Here is an 18,371-nt window from a genome sequence, read left to right as displayed (position 1 = left end):
ATTACTAAAATAGCTTCTTAACTTAAAACACTCATCAGACTGTATCATTCTCCAACCACACACTTTCCATTTGCTCTTCCATACCTCACTTAAGGATAGCTCATGGCCTTTCCATTCCCATCATTTCTCCTCTACTGCTTATGGCCCAGCCATGCCAACAAACCTGCAATTTTTTCAATGTGCACAACCCCTCATGCTTCCGTGCCTTTTTAATCGCTGGTGTTCTTTTTTTTTTTTTTAATTATTTTTTTAAATTTTATTTTATTTTTAAACTTTACATAATTGTATTAGTTTTGCCAAATATCAAAATGAATCCGCCACAGGTATACATGTGTTCCCCATCCTGAACCCTCCTCCCTCCTCCCTCCCCATACCATCCCCCTGGGTCGTCCCAGTGCACTAGCCCCAAGCATCCAATATCGTGCATCGAACCTGGACTGGCAGCTCGTTTCTTACATGATATTTTACATGTTTCAATGTCATTCTCCCAAATCTTCCCACCCTTTCCCTCTCCCACAGAGTCCATAAGACTGTTCTATACATCAGTGTCTCTTTTGCTGTCTCGTACACCGGGTTATTGTTACCATCTTTCTAAATTCCATATATATGCAATAGTATACTGTATTGGTGTTTGTCCTTCTGGCTTACTTCACTCTGTATAATAGGCTCCAGTTTCATCCACCTCATTAGAACTGATTCAAATGTATTCTTTTTAATGGCTGAGTAATACTCCATTGTGTATATGTACCACTGCTTTCTTATCCATTCATCTGCTGATGGACATCTAGGTTGCTTCCATGTCCTGGCTATTATAAACAGTGCTGCGATGAACATTGGGGTACACGTGTCTCTTTCCCTTCTGGTTTCCTCAGTGTGTATGCCCAGCAGTGGAAGCAAAAATAAACAAATGGGACCTAATTAATCTTAAAAGCTTCTGCACATCAAAGGAAACTATTAGCAAGGTGAAAAGACAGCCTTCAGAATGGGAGAAAATAATAGCAAATGAAACAACTGACAAACAACTAATCTCAAAAATATACAAGCAACTCCTACAGCTCAACTCCAGAAAAAAAAATAACCCAATCAAAAAATGGGCCAAAGAACTAAACAGACATTTCTCCAAAGAAGACATACAGATGGCTAACAAACACATGAAAAGATGCTCAACATCACTCATTATCAGAGAAATGCAAATCAAGACCACTATGAGGTACCATTTCACACCAGTCAGAATGGCTGCGATCCAAAAGTCTACAAGCAATAAATGCGGGAGATGGTGTGGAGAAAAGGGAACCCTCTTACACTGTTGGTGGGAATGCAAACTAGTACAGCCACTATGGAGAACAGTGTGGAGATTCCTTAAAAATCTGGTGTTCTTTTAATCTGAAATGATTGCCCGCCCCCCTCATCATCTACCTAGACTCTACTCATTCTTCAAAATCCCATTTTCAAGGAAAAGCAACCACTTTCTGACTTCTTTGGGTAAGTTGAGCCACTTCCCCGAGACACTCTGAGCAAACACACTATGAATACCCCGTAACAGCACTACATGTTATACGAGAAATGATGACTTAGCAAGTTATGCTCAACTTTCTTGACAACAAATGGTCTTTCTTGTTTATTTCTACAATTTCATCAATGTGCTATGATAGGAAATTGTGAGGCATTGGGTAAATATTGGCTGAATGAACAAATGAATGAGTCATCATCCAATCAGAGACCTTGAAAACTGTTTAGAAGATCCACATAGGAAATAACAAAATCAAATTTGCAGAAAAGACTAAATATAAGAGCTTATTCAATGACTTAGCAAATTTGATAGGAATTATAAGCTGATTCTGTACCAGCCTCATGCTATTTATGTATTAATTCTTCACCAACCCAATAACTACACACTCATGTAGTTGGCTGTATCTGCAGATTCTATGGACATTCCTTCTACAACCCCAGTGAGGGAACCAAGACAGAGAGAGGTTAAATCTGTATTCTCAACCACTGCAATAATATCACCTTATGAGAGATATAAATCCGAATGATAACTCTTGCTTTCAAACAGTTCAAAATGAAACAGACAACATGGCCATTTGAAAATATTAGTCTGTAGTATGAGATTCATGTTATAATATTGTTATGATATGGGGTAGGGAATAGGTGTGGAAAATATAAAACACTATAGACATCAATGACTCATTCAAAGGAATTTTCACTTTGGAAGGAATCTCTGAGATTTATCCTTCTGTCCATTTTGATCTTTACCATTTGGACCTTTCTATACATTAGGAACAACCTAAAGACTCAAAACCTGATGTTTAAAACTAAAACTAAAATATTTCATCAGAAACCATTTGATGATTGAAAGCACAAGTTTCCAAATAAATATAGTACTAATTGAGATAAGAAAAAATAAATGATATTCTAAATGTGTCAACTAAGTTTCCAGTGCTTATTCAAAGTTAAATTACCCAACAAATGTGTTTTTTAAATATAGTTTGGGAAAAAAAAAGTATGGAAGAAAAGATACAAAAGAAAAAAAAATCTACATTTGAATTTTGGATTTAAAAATGTTTTAAAAAGCTCAGAAGATTTCTAAAGCCTGGATATATATGCTTTCTAAATGAATGAAAAATAGCACTATTACTTAATCCTACAGAGCTGTAACTACCAGGATATTGAAATTCAGATACTATAACTCAATAATAAAAGACAAAGGGGATGGTACGGGGAGGGAGGAGGGAGGAGGGTTCAGGATGGGGAATACGTGTATATCTGTGGCGGATTCATGTTGATATATGACAAAACCAATACAACATTATAAAGTTAAAAAATAAAATCCTTAAGTCTCCAGAAAAATAAAAAAATAAAAGACAAAGGGGACAGCATTGATACTTACATTAAGCAGCTGTTCAAAAGCAAAACTAAATCCCTTCTTATAATCTGTGATTCCTTTTGCTGTGATATTATTCACTGCATCTTTCAGCACTTTCTTATTTCTCACATTTGCTTGGACAAGGTGCTGAAAACAGCTTACATCCTGGGCATTGCTGTTAAACTGCAAAAGATAAAGAGGTAAATATATAAATGAACATTAAAATCAATCATGTAATTTTCACTGAATTCATGTTATACTTCTCAATCCTAACGCACTGCTTTCTCGTTCAGAAAGAAAAGTGAATAGACTGGTAACAAAAGTGCACTACAGATCAAACAGTAATTTCATCTAAGCCCCAAGTCCTATTGTAACAGTAATTAAGCCGCTCAGTTACATTCCTGAAGCTAGCTTGGTTTCCCTGATGATAAATTTGGGATTTGAGTTATCTGAGGTCCCTTCCAGCTCTCAAATTTTATGAGCATTTAGATTAAAAAAAAAAAAAAAAAAAACAACTCAACAATGAAATAAATTCAGAATCCAGAAATGATATGATGATGCCTGCAGAGAATACAGGAGAAACTGAGCGTTTTACTTGCCTCACATAAGGGAAAGCTTAATGGAAATGCAGTACATGGAATGATAGGAATGGGGGTTTAACATATTTGAAATTTGATGGTAGTCTCACCATGAGAGTGAAAACAGGACAATAATCTCAAAGAATCAAGAACAACAAGTGGCCTTTCAGCACTATCACTCTAGAGGTTCTACAAGGAAAACAGCTGAATCATGGAGCAAGACAATGGGCAGGCAGGTCACTGCAGAGCTACTGCTGTGAGCGATAAGGGCCTGAAGTCCAAAGAGGCTGCAGGAGGAGAAAACAAGCTCTAACAATATCTGCCCAAACTGAAAATTTAAGAATGATCACCAAAGTAATTTCACCAACCACATATAAAGTATCTATATAGTTCACGGGATATTTCCAAAAAGATAGAAACAATAAGATTTCAGCAAGAAGACCAGGGAGCTGCTATGAGGGGATCATCCTATCATTTATTACCTCTGCTGTGCATACAAGCCCCTTAGGCTCTTGGGGCTAGACTGTCATATCTGCAATAGAATAATAATAATAACAAAAACATTCGTGCTAAAAGGGGCTAGATAGATCAAATAATGAAGATATTCTCAGATCAAAAACATAGGTGTGGGAAGGGGAGGGAGGTTCAAGAGAGAGGGGATATATATATAATTATGGCTGATTTGTGTTTTACTGTAGAACCAACACAATACTATAAAGCAATTACCCTCCCATTAAATAATAAAAGTGTATCATAAGCCAAAACATAAATTTTACATAGTGATTATATACTCTTACAAATACCATTCTTTTTTCTCTGAAGGTCCTCCCTGAACACTGATATGATGAACTGTGCCCCTCACCACTCTATGAAGCAAACATTCGCTGGCAGCCTGTTGTATGCCCCGGACTGCATGTGCCAGCTGAGAGCCCTGTGCCTTCAGACGTGAGGTAGATTATCCACACACATACACAAGGTTTGCTTTGTGCTCCACTGACTATCTTCTCTACAAATATTAAGCATTTATGCTTTTGAAATGATCTACAATTAAGTTATTATTATCCACGAGAAACCTTAAGCATAGTTAAAAGACTTGTCCATACTCACATAGGAAATAATAGTCAGGATTCAAACCAGCACTGTGGCAGGAGTCTGGGATTTTAACTACTCATGCAGCACCTCTCAAAATATTACAATAAATCATGATGTGTTCTGTAAAGCAATATAATATTAAGCTCTAAGAGATAATGGGTTCTAATTCAGACTGTGAGCAGTTGGAGGAAAGTTTCCCTAAGAAATGGCATTTCCTGTGATTCCAAAGAAATGTTTCCTTGAAAACAGTAGAGGAAGAACATTCCAGACAAACAGAACACATGCAAAAAGCCCCTTATGTGACAGAAAGAAAAAAACAAAAAAACCCTCTTAGGGAAACATGAAAATGGAGAGTTTAGCTCAGCCACATAAAAATGACCTCAGGCAGGAGGCAGGCTTGGACTGTGCAGTGTCTGATGGAAATGCTGAACAATCAGGAACGTATTTTCTGTTGAACAGCCAGTCACAAAAAGTTTTAAGTCAAATGTAAAATAATTTAAACTAGAACTTAAATAGCTCACCGTAGCTGCTGTTTGGAATGTAGTTTTAAGGTCCTGCTGCTGCTGCTAAGTCGCTTCAGTTGTGTCCGACTCTGTGCGACCCCATAAATGGTAGCCCACCAGGCTCCTCTGTCCCTGGGATTCTCCAGGCAAGAACACTGGAGTGGGTTGCCATTTCCTTTTCCAATGCATGAAAGTGAAAAGTGAAAGTGAAGTCGCTCAGTCGTGCCCGACTCTTAGCGACCCCATGGACTGCAGCCCACCAGGCTTCTCCGTCCATGGGATTTTCCAGGCAAGAGTACTGGAGTGGGGTGCCATTGCCTTCCCCAAGTTTTAAGGTGAGTGAAATGTAAAGGATGAAAAATAAGCAGAAGGCTACTGTAGTAACCTAGCTTACTAGACCAAGGGATTTTGTTATTCATGGAAGTGGTCAAAGAGAAGGATTCAAGACTTATTTTGGAGACAGAATCACTAGGCAGTGGTGGTGGAGACTAAGAAAAGAGTGGTATCTTTAATGACTGCCAGGTTTCTGACATGGGTATCTGGGTGGCTGGAGAAAGGATGGGTTCAGGGACACTTGAGGATTAGAGAAGAGAGGCAGAGAGTTCAAGTGCGGGTGAGATTTCAACATGTGAGATACACAAATGAAAATGTCAAGAAATCATGTTAAAAGCAATAGGCTCAAAAGAAGTCTTGATTAAATATTAAAAAAACGGAGAGCTTCAGCAGAAAAATTTGGTTTAAAACCATGTGAATAAAAGTGAAGCAGAGGAGGAGTCCTTGAGAAAACTGAGTGGGAGTAAGTTCCCATGGAGGCAGGAAGGAAATCAGGAGATGGGACTGTCTTAGATGACGAGAGGGGAAAAAGAACAACGGTCTCAAGTAGAACACATTGTGGTACAGAGACAGAAAAGATGAGGACTTAAAGGAGCCCACTGAACTCATCCAGTTGCACAGGCAGCATCTGGAGGCGGGGTGGAACATAACTGGAACGATGGAGGCACTGAACAACAGTGACAAGGATTGGCCTTGCAGAGCAAGTGTTCAGAGCACCTCGGCTGAGAGGCAGAGAAGGAAAAGGGTGGGCCCTACAGGGACAGACTAGGGTCAAGGAAAGTCTTCAAAGCGAAGGGTCATCAGAGCAACAGAGGATATATATTGAAGAGAAAAGGAAGAAAATGATGCGGGAAACAGAACAGAGGTGAAAACCAAATATCTTGCAAAGACGGGGAAGGATGGGATACGGATGGCTTGTAGAAGAACAACCCTTTAAGAAACCATGTACAGTGTCCACTTCATTGTTCTAGGAAAGAAGACTGAGGGCTAAATATAGACAATGGGTGTATGGAAATTCGATGTGGGAGGATGACACTGTTGCTTGTGGCTTTTGTCTCGAATGGACTATGAGGCAAAGCCATCAGGATAAAGGCAGAGGTGGAAGGTTTGGAGAGAGTATAGATAAAATAGGAAGTAAAATGTCCTCATTAGAAAAGACCCTGATGCTGGGAAAGATTGAGGGCAGGAGAAGGGGACGACAGAGGAGGAGATGGCTCAGTGGACAGGAGTCTGAGCAAGCTCCAGGAGATGGTGAAGGACAGGGAAGCCTGGTATGCTGCAGTCTATGGGGTCCCAAAGAGTTGGCCACAACTGAGTGACTGAACAACAACAAAAATGTCCCACACAGATAAATACTCAGTTCTTTGTCAGTTTTACTTTGAACGCTACGTTCAGGTACATCATATATATGAGAACAAAGCTTTGATATACTTGTTTTCTGGTTTTAATAAATTCAAACATTGAAAATACCGTATCTTTTATTATTATTATTTTGTCTGTGCCACAGAGCATGTGGGATCTTAGTTCCCTGAGCGGGTATCAAACCTGTGCCCCTGCAGGAAAGAGTGGAGCCTTAAACACTGGACCTACAGGGAAGTCCCTGAATATTATCTTCAGATCTGAAATGCACTGCCTTTTTTCTCACATTATTTGATAATCTGACACAATCTTAATCTACATATTCTGTTCTGAAAGTAGAAGAATGTGAGAATTCCCATGTTAGAAAGTAAATGAAATAAAATAAAATAAAGCAAAAGTAAACAATAGACTGTCAATACATTAATAGTAAAACGTCTGACCTTAAAAAATAATTAGAAATTATTACAGGGAATGTTATTATGTGATTTAGTTAAATCATAAAACTTGATAAAGTTACAAGATATATAAAAAATGAACATTGAATAATGTATTGCCCTGAGTCTTTCAGTTGACCTTGACCTGCTTTTAACACAGAAAAGGAAAGTATCTCATTAAATCACTTCAACACAAACTGATTAAATGTAAATTTGATTCATTAAATACAAATTCAGTGATGTATAACAGAAATATCACAATTAAAAATGCATAAATAATGCAGAGAAAAGAATAACTTACAAGGTATAAGTCCCTATGGCAAATTTTATTCTCAAAGAAAGAGATGAGAAATGTGAAAAGTTCCAGCTTAGGTAAGTATATATTTAACAGATATCTTAGGCTTACTTGCTTTTAGAATAGAAAAAGAATAACAGATTTACTTTCATGAACTGAAACTGCATAACCTTCTTTCAACTAAACAACTTTACAACTGAACAACTATCACTCATAAAACTTTGAAATACTACACGGTGATTGAAAATATACTTAAGGAATCCTGCTTTTTTCATCTTTTAAGAAAATACTTCTTTTACATATGTACACTTAATTAACCCTAAAAAGTGTGTTAGTTGCTCAGTCGTGTCCGACTCTTTGCGACCCCATAGACTGTAGCCTTGCCAGGCTCCTCTGTCCATGGAATTCTCCAGGCAAGAATACTGGAGTGGGTTCCCATTTCCTTTTCCAGGGGATCTTCTTGACCCAGGGATCAAACCCAGGTCTCTCTTCATTGCAGACAGATTCTTTACCACCTCAGCTATCAGGAAAGACCTAACCAGCCCCGCTGATGCTGCTAAGTTGCTTCAGTTGTGTCCAACTCTGTGCGACCCCATAGATGGTAACCCACCAGGCTCCGCTGTCCCTGGGATTCTCCAGGCAAGAACATTGGAGTGGGTTGTCATTTCCTTCTCCAATGCATAAAAGCAAAAGTAACGTCACTCAGTCATGTCCGACTCTTCGCGACCCCATGGACTGCAGCCTACCAGGCTCTTCCATCCATAGGATTTTCCAAGCAAGAGTCCGGGAGTGGGTTGCCATTAACCCTACAAAGACTCAAATTGAAACTAACATCATACTCATTCCTTTCCTGATCCCAGAAAATTCAACCAAGTAGGTTCCTTCCTAGAAGTGCTGAGAAAATCTGCTAGCACACTGAGCCAGGAAGGTGTGTGGGCTAACGTATGCATCTGGGGTAGAATTCAGGAGGGATGTGTCTCTCTGCCCCAGAACTCAGACATTCTTTTGTTCTCCTCTTCCATATACCCTGCTCCTTCCACTTACTCTTTTCTTCACTTGCCTGTCCACTTACCTCAACATTCTCTCCTTATATGAGGCTTTCATGATCTTCCTTGACTAGGTCAAATCATCCCCATTAAAAGTTCTCATAGGCCTAAATCTATCTTTTATATGGAATACATAATGTTTATAATTCTATATTTCTTTCTATGATATTCTGATTAAACTTTCAACTGGATTAAAAGCTATGGTCATAGAAAACATCCATCCTACCACTGTAAATGACATAGTAAAAGGTATACATATAGTTGGTATACAATAAACATGAAAACAATATTTACTGAATGAATATGTGGAGTTTAAGAAAATTAGAAAACAGGGCACAGACATCAATCAATTATTGAGCTAAAGGCTTCTAAGTGTAGGAACTGTATTTTAGTTCTCCATATCTTATTGAATGTGTACATCTGTAAATATACTTTGTCCAAACAGATACTACTAAAATATCCAAATGAAGATGTATGCTGAACACCCAGCACGGAGCCCAACACAGAGTATATTTTAAATCAGCTGCAACTCTGTGGTTTTAAAAACTATTTTAGTAAAACCATTAGTATATGCCACATGATGAAATAAGAATGGATTCCTATATTCACGAGACAGATTGATATAAGCAATATCAGCTTTAGTGAGCTTACATAAAGTTCATTAGTGTAATGATACAAGTGTCCCTCAAACATTAGTTTAGTGATTGAAACAGTCTCTGAGCATAACCAGGAACAGTAAATGTCAGTGCTTCCAATGAACTTTCCTATTAAATATCACAGTCAAGTACACACACCAAATTAAAAGATACTTTAGGGCCCAAACAAACTGTTAATTTCTCAAGTGAAATATTTTAAACCTTTGGTTTTGAAAAGGCGGTGTCTTTTTTTGTTTTGATATCCTGAATAAGAAAAAAAAACACAAAATATTTCTGAGAGAGGAGGCCCTACAGCTCATTGGATTAATTTAGGATACAAACACTGAAAGGCTGGCACTGTCTGATACACACAAATCAAAGAAGTATCAAATTCCTAGAAAGCAACCCTGTTGAGGAATGGCACCTATAATAACCTTCACGGAGCACAAAAGCTCACCCTGAAGAGGTAGGTGGGCTCAAGCAGTTTTCCTCTGCGATGCTGAAGAAGCAAAGGGAAAATAAACCCAAAACTGATATTCTTCTACTTCAAACTGCAGAGAAAACGTGACCTATTTACTACTGTCGATCACTCAGTATGCCTTTAATTACTTCATTTATGTATTTAAAATTCTTTCTTCTTTCGACATGAAAAAGTAATACAGTGTAAAACTGTGGGCTCACACTGTGTAGATAGTCAGCAAAAACAAATCAAATTCAGACTGGCCTGCCTTGGAACATGGGTATTTTCTAAAACTAGAAAATAGGTGTAAAATACTATACATAGTGGTCTACTACAAATAGTTTATATAACAAATTTATATTATATAAAATCATTTAGATGGAGTATCTAAGTTAAATAAATTGCATAAAATTTTGCACATATCAGGCAGTAGTTACAAATTATGATATCAGAAGCTATCCACATTCTGGACACCAGATGGCGATGCAGGAAAAGCAAAGCAAAGCAAAGTGAACAGAGGCTGTGATCATTAAAGTCTAGGTTTTTTTTATTCCTTCCAAAATATTTTCCCTTTATTTTGATTTTTCCAGTTTTTGTAGGAAACTAGTAAATATTGTAAAGAAACAAAATGGTTATCCTAAAATCCGAGAAATAGCTCATAGCATTTACCCATATGCATATGCACCTAGTAAAGTAATGCTCAAATTCTCCAAGCCAGGCTTCAGCAGTACGTGAACCTTGAACTTCCAGATGTTCAAGCTGGTTTTAGAAAAGGCAGAGGAACCAGAGATCAAATTGCCAACATCCGCTGGATCATGGAAAAAGCAAAAGAGTTCCAGAAAAACATCCATTTCTGCTTTATTGACTATGCCAAAGCCTTTGACTGTGTGGATCACAATAATCTGTGGAAAATTCTGAAAGAGATGGGAATACCAGACCACCTTACCTGCCTCCTGAGAAACCTGTATGCAGGTCAAGAAGAACCAGACATGGAACAATGGACTGGTTCCAAATTGGGAAAGAAGTATGTCAAGGCTGTATATTGTCACCCTGCTTATTTAACTTCTATGCAGAGTACATCATGAGAAACGCTGGGTGGGATGAAGCACAAGCTGGAATCAAGATTGCTGGGAGAAATATCAATAACCTAAGATATGCAGATGACACCACCCTTATGGCAGAAAGTGAAGAAGAACTAAATAGCCTCTTGATGAAAGAGAAAGAGTGAAAAAGTTGGCTTAAAACTGAACATTCAGAAAACTAAGATCACGGCATCTGGTCACATCACTTCATGGCAAACAGACGGGAAAACAGTGGAAACAGTGGCTGACTTTATGTTTTTGGGCTCCAAAATCACTGCAGATGGTGACTGCAGCCACAAAATTAAAAGACACTTACTCCTTGAAAGGAAAGTTATCACCAACCTAGACAGCATGTTAAAGAGCAGAGACATTACTTTGTCAACAAAGGTCTGTCTAGTCAAGGCTATGGTTTTTCCAGTAGTCATGTATGGATGTGAGAGTTGGACTATAAAGAAAGCTGAGCACCAAAGAATTGATGCTTTTGAACTGTTGTATTGAAGAAGACTCTTGAGAGTCCCTTGGACTGCAAGGAGATCCAATCAGTCCATCTTAAAAGAGATCAGTCCTGGGTGTTCATTGGAAGGACTGATGTTGACGCTGAAATTCCAGTACTTTGGCCACCTAATGCAAAGAGCTGACTCATTTGAAAAGACCCTGATGCTGGGAAAGATTGAGGGCAGGAGTAGAAGGGGATGACAGAGGATGAGATGGTTGGAGGGCATCACCAACTCAAAAGACATGAGTTTGGGTGAAATCCAGGAGTTGGTGACAGACAGGGAAGCCTGGCATGCTGCGGTTCACTGGGTCTCGAAGAGTCAGACATGACTGAGCAACTGAACTGAACTGCATATGTACCTACTCCTAGTCAAGAATGATTTTAAGTTTTTTATATATTGCCAAATTACTTTTCAGATTCACTCTCACAAACACAACATTTTTACTTGCTAGATTGTAATTGAAAAGAATATTTCAATATTCAATTATTACTACAATTTGTTGATGGCAAGTGAAGTGAAACTTTTTTCATAAATTAGTTGACATAAAGCTGTGAATTGTAAGTTCTACTTTTTCCAGTTTGTTTTTTACCTTCTAATTTAAAATTTTGAACCTGTACTTTATGACTTCTTAAAATAGTTTTCGGAGAAGGCAATGGCACCCCACTCCAGTACTCTTGCCTGGAAAATCCCATGGACAGAGGAGCCTGGTAGGCTGCAGTCCATGGGGTCGCTAAGAGTCGGACACGACTGAGCGACTTCACTTTCACTTTTCACTTTCATGCCTTGCAGAAGGAAATGGCAACCCACTCCAGTGCTCTTGCCTGGAGAATCCCAGGGACGGGGGAGCCTGGTGGGCTAGTGTCTATGGGGTCGCACAGAGTCGGACACGACTGAAGTGACTTAGCATAGCATAGCGAGATAGTTTTACGTTTATAAAACCATCTACTATTAAGGTAAATACATGTCTGCACTCTCTAATATTTGATGCTTTGTTTGCTTATTTTACATTTTGGTTTTCAGTCATGGTGGAAATTATTACCCCCAATATTATGAAGTTACAATTAGATTAAAGTGCTTTTTCACATAGTCAATTTCCCTTTTATTGAATAATTTTTCATTCCTGACCCACTGTGTATAATAAAAATTATGGATACATTTCCTTTAATAACTGTAAATGTATTCCTTTACTATTTTCATGATTTTACTGGCTTTTAACTTTTTATTAGTAATAATTAATATATTAGCTAACATGTACTGAGAAGCACACTATGCCAATCAAAAACTGTCACATGTGTTAATTCACATAACCTTTACCAAGATTAAGGCCTTAGCTGTAACATGGTTTCCACTGTACAGTTGAGGAAATGAGGCTTAGAGTGTCAAAGAAAGTGCTCAGAGTCACGAAGAAACCAAGGTCAGAACTCTACTTCAAACTCCACCCCTTGAGACTTTCTCCGTGGTGCCTCATCACCTTCAGTTTATACCATGAGGGTAAACTGCCATACTCTGTCATGCTACTTTTTTCACTGAACTTCAGAATTATCTTCTGACAAATTAAAACCACATTTAGCAATTAATTTTGGAACAAATTGGTATCTTCACAAGAATCAACTTTTCAATCCAGGAAGAATTCTCCATCAACCTCAATATATGTATACATATATTTCAGATACTCATCTCTTAAAATGCAAGGCATCAATCAAGAAGATCAATCAAGATCACAGAGTAAGACTTGGACATGGATTTCACCTCCCCTGACAAACACATCAAAAATATATCTATGTGTAGAACAGTTCTCACTGCATCTAACTGGAAACTGGGTAGGAAGGGAAGTCAAGTAATGGATAGGGACCTATGCCCCTTGGAAGGGACTCAAAGGAAAAGGGAGATTACACAGGCGGAGAGCCTCCTGGGGAGTGAACGGTGAGAGCCATAGACTGGGAGGCCTGATACTGGCTACCTACTCAGGGAAGATGAGACGCTATTGCTGGCTGGAAGGCTTCTGGGATGAACAGGAGGGGTGTGAGAGGCCTGGACCCCACTTGGTGGGGGAATGCATGAGCTAGCCAGCCCTTAAATCAGGGATAGAAGGTGGAGAGAGACTTCTCTAGTGGCTGCTAGTTTCCCACAAGCACCCTGCTGCTCACCTCAGTCCAAGCTGAGAGGACACTCTGGCCCCACTCACTCTATGTCACAATGGGCACTGGATCCAGGGTTGTCACAACCGAGCAGACTCAGCCCAGGCACACAAAGGTTACTCTGTCCCCAGGCAGAGCCCGGGTGGGCTGGCAGCAGCCACTGCCGCCACTTACTCACGCAGTGCCTCAGAAGAAGCCTGGGTTTCTGATGGCAGCTGCTCCATCTCCATCACACCTCATGCCCCAGTACACTCTGAGAGTCCAGACAGGCCCTGCCTGCCCTGCGATGTGTCTCTAAACAGAAGGGGGCAGCAAAGTCTTGCGGTTGTGATGAGCTATGAGGGACAAAAGGGACTTGTAGCCAAGGCTGTGTCTGAGCAGAGCAAGAAAACAAGGGCAGGTGCCTGAAGGAGCAGCTCATCAGAGATAACTCAGATCTCTGTCTGCAGACGAGATAGGCCAAGAGGTCACTCGGGCCCCCCCTAGCTTGAGCACCCCTCCTTCTCTGAGGCAAGGATCCCATCCTGGAGAGGGGGAAAACACAAACTTAAAGAGAACAGAACCAACTCAGGCCTGACCATAAAGGCTTTTCCCCAACAAGGTGGGATCAGACCCCACATCCCATAGGGCAGTGACGTCCACAGAGCAGAGGGGAAGCCTTGCCTCACATCCAGCTCCAGCTTTAACCCCTCTGTGTGCAGCCCTGCCTCTACCAAGGTGACAGATGTCAGCATATCCTGAAAAAGATGTCACTTGCATTCACATCAAACCAGCTCTCCCACGAAAGGGCAAATGAGCACACGCAGTCTGTATAGGGACAGACTGCACCCACAAAAGAACACACATTTAAGACTGCAGTAGGTAACTGTTTCCTCTAAATTCACTGAGACAGAGGAATTTAAGCAAATTATAAGGCAGAGGAACTGCTATCAACTGGAAAAGCAAGAGAAAACCCCTGAAAAAAAAGAACTAACGAAACAATTTACGAGATTAAGAATTCAAAGCATTGGTAATAAAAATGTTAATTTATTAAGGAAAAGAATAGATGAATACAGTGAAAAATTTGAGAAATCTAGAAAATAATATAAAGACTCAAACAGAAATAAAGAATACAATAACTAGAAAAAGAAAAAAAGGAAAACCAATACTGTAAGGAATGAGTGGGAGACTAAGTGATACAGAAGAATGCATAAGTGATCTGGAAGGCTGAATAATGAAAATCATCCTTTAGAAGAGCAAAAAGAAGAATTTCAGAAATGAAAACAGTTTTAACAGCTCTTTGTATTGGGAGAACAATAAGTATACCAATATTCGCATTAAAGAGGTCCCAAAGGAGAAGAGAGAGAAAAGGGCATCTAAAATGTATTTGAGGGACCTATGGCTGACAAGCATAGGTCCCTCTGGCTAAAAGAGAGGGCATGATACATTCAAAGTCCTGAAAGGAAAAATCTGCAACCCAAGATACTCTACCCAAGATTATAATTTCAAATAGACGCAGAGACAAAGAATTTCTCAGACAAGCAAAAACTAAGAGATCATCAATACTAAACACAGCCTGAAAGAAACGTCAAAGGGTCTTCTCTAAATGAAAAAGAAGTAAAAATCTATATGAAAGGAAAAATCCTACTATGAAATGCAAATATATTGAAAGTACTAAGGATCAACCACTTACATATGCCAATATGAAGATTAAAAGACAAAAAACTGTAAAAGCAAACATGCGTGCATGCTGAGTTGCTTCAGTTGTGTCCAACTCTTTATGACCCTATGCACTGCAGCCCGCCAGGCTCCTCTGTCCATGGGGATTCTCCAGGCAAGAATATTGGAGTGGATTCCCATACCCTCCTCCTGGGGATCTTCCTGACCCAGGGATCAAATCCATGTCTCATGTCTCCTTCATTGGGAGGCAGGTTCTTTACCACTAGCGCCACCCGAAAACAATCATAACTACAATAATTATGGGATAAACATGAAAATGCAAAATATGACATCAAAAACACAAAATGTAGGGGACAGGAATAAAATACAGATCTTTTATAATGTGCTTGAACTTAAATGACAATCAGTTGAAAACAATTAGATAAGTTATAGGTCAACATATATGAACCCTGTAATAATCACAAATCAAAAACCAATAGATGCAGAAAATTTTTTTTAAAAAGGAACACAAGCATACTAAAAAATAAACTTAGCAAACCAAGGGGAAGAAACAAAAAAAGAAAGAAATGGACCAAAAAGAACTACAAAAACAATCAGAAACAATAAAACAGCAATAAGTATAAACCTACCAATAATTACTTTAAATGTACATTTAATCCAAGAATCCATAGAAAGGATCATACACCATGATCAAGTTCGATTTATTCTAAGCCACAAGGATGGCTCAAAATATGAAAAACAATTTGAAATACCACATTAACAAAACAAAAACAAAAACCACATGACCATCTCAATAGATGCAGAAAAAGCATTTGACAAAGTCCATCATCCATTCATGATAAAAACTCTCATCAAAGTGGGTACAGAAGGAACATACTTCAACTTAATAAAGGCTATTTATGACAACCCACAGTCAATGTAACATTCAATGCTGGGGTAAATTGGTGTGGCCACTATGAAAAACTGAATGGAGATTACTCAAAAAACTAAACATGGAACTATCATCAGATCAGATCAGATCAGTCACTCAGTCGTGTCCGACTCTTTGCAACCCCGTGAATGGCAGCACGCCAGGCCTCCCTGTCCATCACCAACTCCTGGAGTTCACCCAGACTCACGTCCATCGAGTCAGTGATGCCATCCTGCCATCTCATCCTCTGTCATCCCCTTCTCCTCCTGCCCCCAATCCCTCCCAGCATCAGAGTCTTTTCCAATGAGTCAACTCTTCGCATGAGGTGGCCAAACTACTGGAGTTTCAGCTTTAGCATCATTCCTTCCAAAGAAATCCCATGGCTGATCTCCTTCAGAATGGACTGGTTGGGTCTCCTTGCAGTCCAAGGGACTCTCAAGAGTCTTCTCCAACACCACAGTTCAAAAGCATCAATTCTTCGGCATTCAGCCTTCTTCACAGTCCAACTCTCACATCCATACATGACCACTGGAAAAACCATAGCCTTGACTAGACGAACCTTTGTTGGCAAAGTAATGTTTCTGCTTTTGAATATGCTATCTAGGTTGGTCATAACTTTCCTTCCAAGGAGTAAGAGTCTTTTAATTTTATGGCTGCAGTCACCATCTCCAGTGATTTTGGAGCCCAGAAATATAAAGTCTGACACTGTTTCCACTGTTTCCCCATCTATTTCCTATGAAGTGATGGGACCGGATGCCATGATCTTCGTTTTCTGAATGTTGAGCTTTAAGCGAACTTTTTCACTCTCCACTTTCACTTTCATCAAGAGGCTTTTTAGTTCCTCTTCACTTTCTGCCATAAGGGTGGTGTCATCTGCATATCTGAGGTGATTGATATTTCTCCCAGCAATCTTGATTCCAGCTTGTGTTTCTTCCAGTCCAGCGTTTCTCATGATGTAATCTGCATATAAGTTAAATAAACAGGGTGACAATATACAGCCTTGACGTACTCCTTTTCCAAATAGAACCGGTCTGTTGTTCCATGTCCAGTTCTAACTGTTGCTTCCTGACCTGCATATAAATTTTTCAAGAGGCAGATCAGGTGGTATGGTATTCCCATCTCTTTCAGAATTTTCCACAGTTTATTGTGATCCACATAGTCAAAGGCTTTGGCATAGTCAATAAAGCAGAAATAGATGTTTTTCTGGAACTCTCTTGCTTTTTCCATGATCCAGCGGATGTTGGCAATTTCATCTCTGGTTCCTCTGCCTTTTCTAAAACCTGCTTGAACATCTGGAAGTTCATGGTTCACATATTGCTGAAGCCTGGCTTGGAGAATTTGGAGCATTACTTTACTAGCGTGCGAGATGAGTGCAATTGTCGGTAGTTTGAGCATTCTTTGGCATTGCCTTTCTTTGGCATTGGAATGAAAACTGACCTTTTCCAGTCCTGTGGCCACTGCTGAGTTTTCCAAATTTGCTGGCATATTGAGTGCAGCACTTTCACAGCATCATCTTTCAGGATTTGGAATAGCTCAACTGGAATTCCATCACCTCCACTAGCTTTGTTCATAGTGATGCTTTCTAAGGCCCACTTGACTTCACATTCCAGGATGTCTGGCTCTAGGTCAGTGATCACACCATCGTGATTATCTGGGTCTGGAAGATCTTTTTTGTACAGTTCTTCTGGGTATTCTTGCCATCTCTTCTTAATATCTTCTGCTTCTGGTAGGTCCATACTATTTCTCTCCTTTATCGAGCCCATCTTTGCATGACATGTTCCTTTGGTATCTCTGATTTTCTTGAAGAGATCTCTAGTCTTTCCCATTCTGTTGTTTTCCTCTATTTCTTTGCATTGATCGCTGAAGAAGGCTTTCTTGTATCTTCTTGCTATTCTTTGGAACTCTGCATTCAGATGTTTATGTCTTTCCTTTTCTCCTTTGCTTTTTGCTTCTCTTCTTTTCACAGCTATTTGTAAGGCCTCCCTAGACAGCCATTTTGCTTTTTTGCATTTCTTTTCCATGGGGATGGTCTTGATCCCTGTCTCCTGTACAATGTCACGAACCTCATTCCATAGTTCATCAGGTACTCTATCTATCAGATCTAGGCCCTTAAATCTATTTCTCACTTCCACTGTATAATCATAAGAGATTTGATTTAGGTCATACCTGAATGGTCTAGTGGTTTTCCCTACTTTCTTCAATTTCAGTCTGAACTACCGTATGATTCAGTAATGCTACTCCTAGGTTTACATCCAGCAAAAACAGAAATACTAATTCTAACTGATACATGCACCTCAAGGTTCACAGTAGCACTGCTTAGCATAGCAAAGATTTGGAAGCAATCCAAGTGTCCATCAATAGGCAAATATATGAAGAAGATGTGGTATACATGCAGTGGGATATTATTCAGTCATTAAAAATAATACAAATCTGCCACTTACAACAATGAAGATGAACCTAGAGAATACTATGTGTAATGATGTA

The 18,371-nt window shown here is 39.3% G+C and overlaps 1 protein-coding gene across 13 annotated transcripts in view; it reads right to left on the bottom strand.

Moving 5' to 3' along the window:
- Positions 1-18,371, bottom strand: part of CACNA2D1 (calcium voltage-gated channel auxiliary subunit alpha2delta 1) — a 519,970-nt gene that overhangs the window by 87,980 nt on the left and 413,619 nt on the right. For all 13 annotated transcript variants that reach the window (XM_024990478.2, XM_024990480.2, XM_024990485.2 and 10 more), the window contains exon 11: positions 2,891-3,049. In XM_024990478.2, coding sequence (XP_024846246.1) covers positions 2,891-3,049 — 159 coding nt within the window. The remainder of the gene's footprint in view (positions 1-2,890; positions 3,050-18,371) is intronic.

This window comes from Bos taurus, chromosome 4 (assembly GCF_002263795.3).
Source record: "Bos taurus isolate L1 Dominette 01449 registration number 42190680 breed Hereford chromosome 4, ARS-UCD2.0, whole genome shotgun sequence".
Classification (NCBI taxonomy): Eukaryota; Metazoa; Chordata; class Mammalia; order Artiodactyla; family Bovidae; genus Bos; species Bos taurus.
The sequence above is the reverse complement of the archived record's forward strand: the minus strand, read 5'-3'. Positions and strand labels throughout refer to the sequence as shown.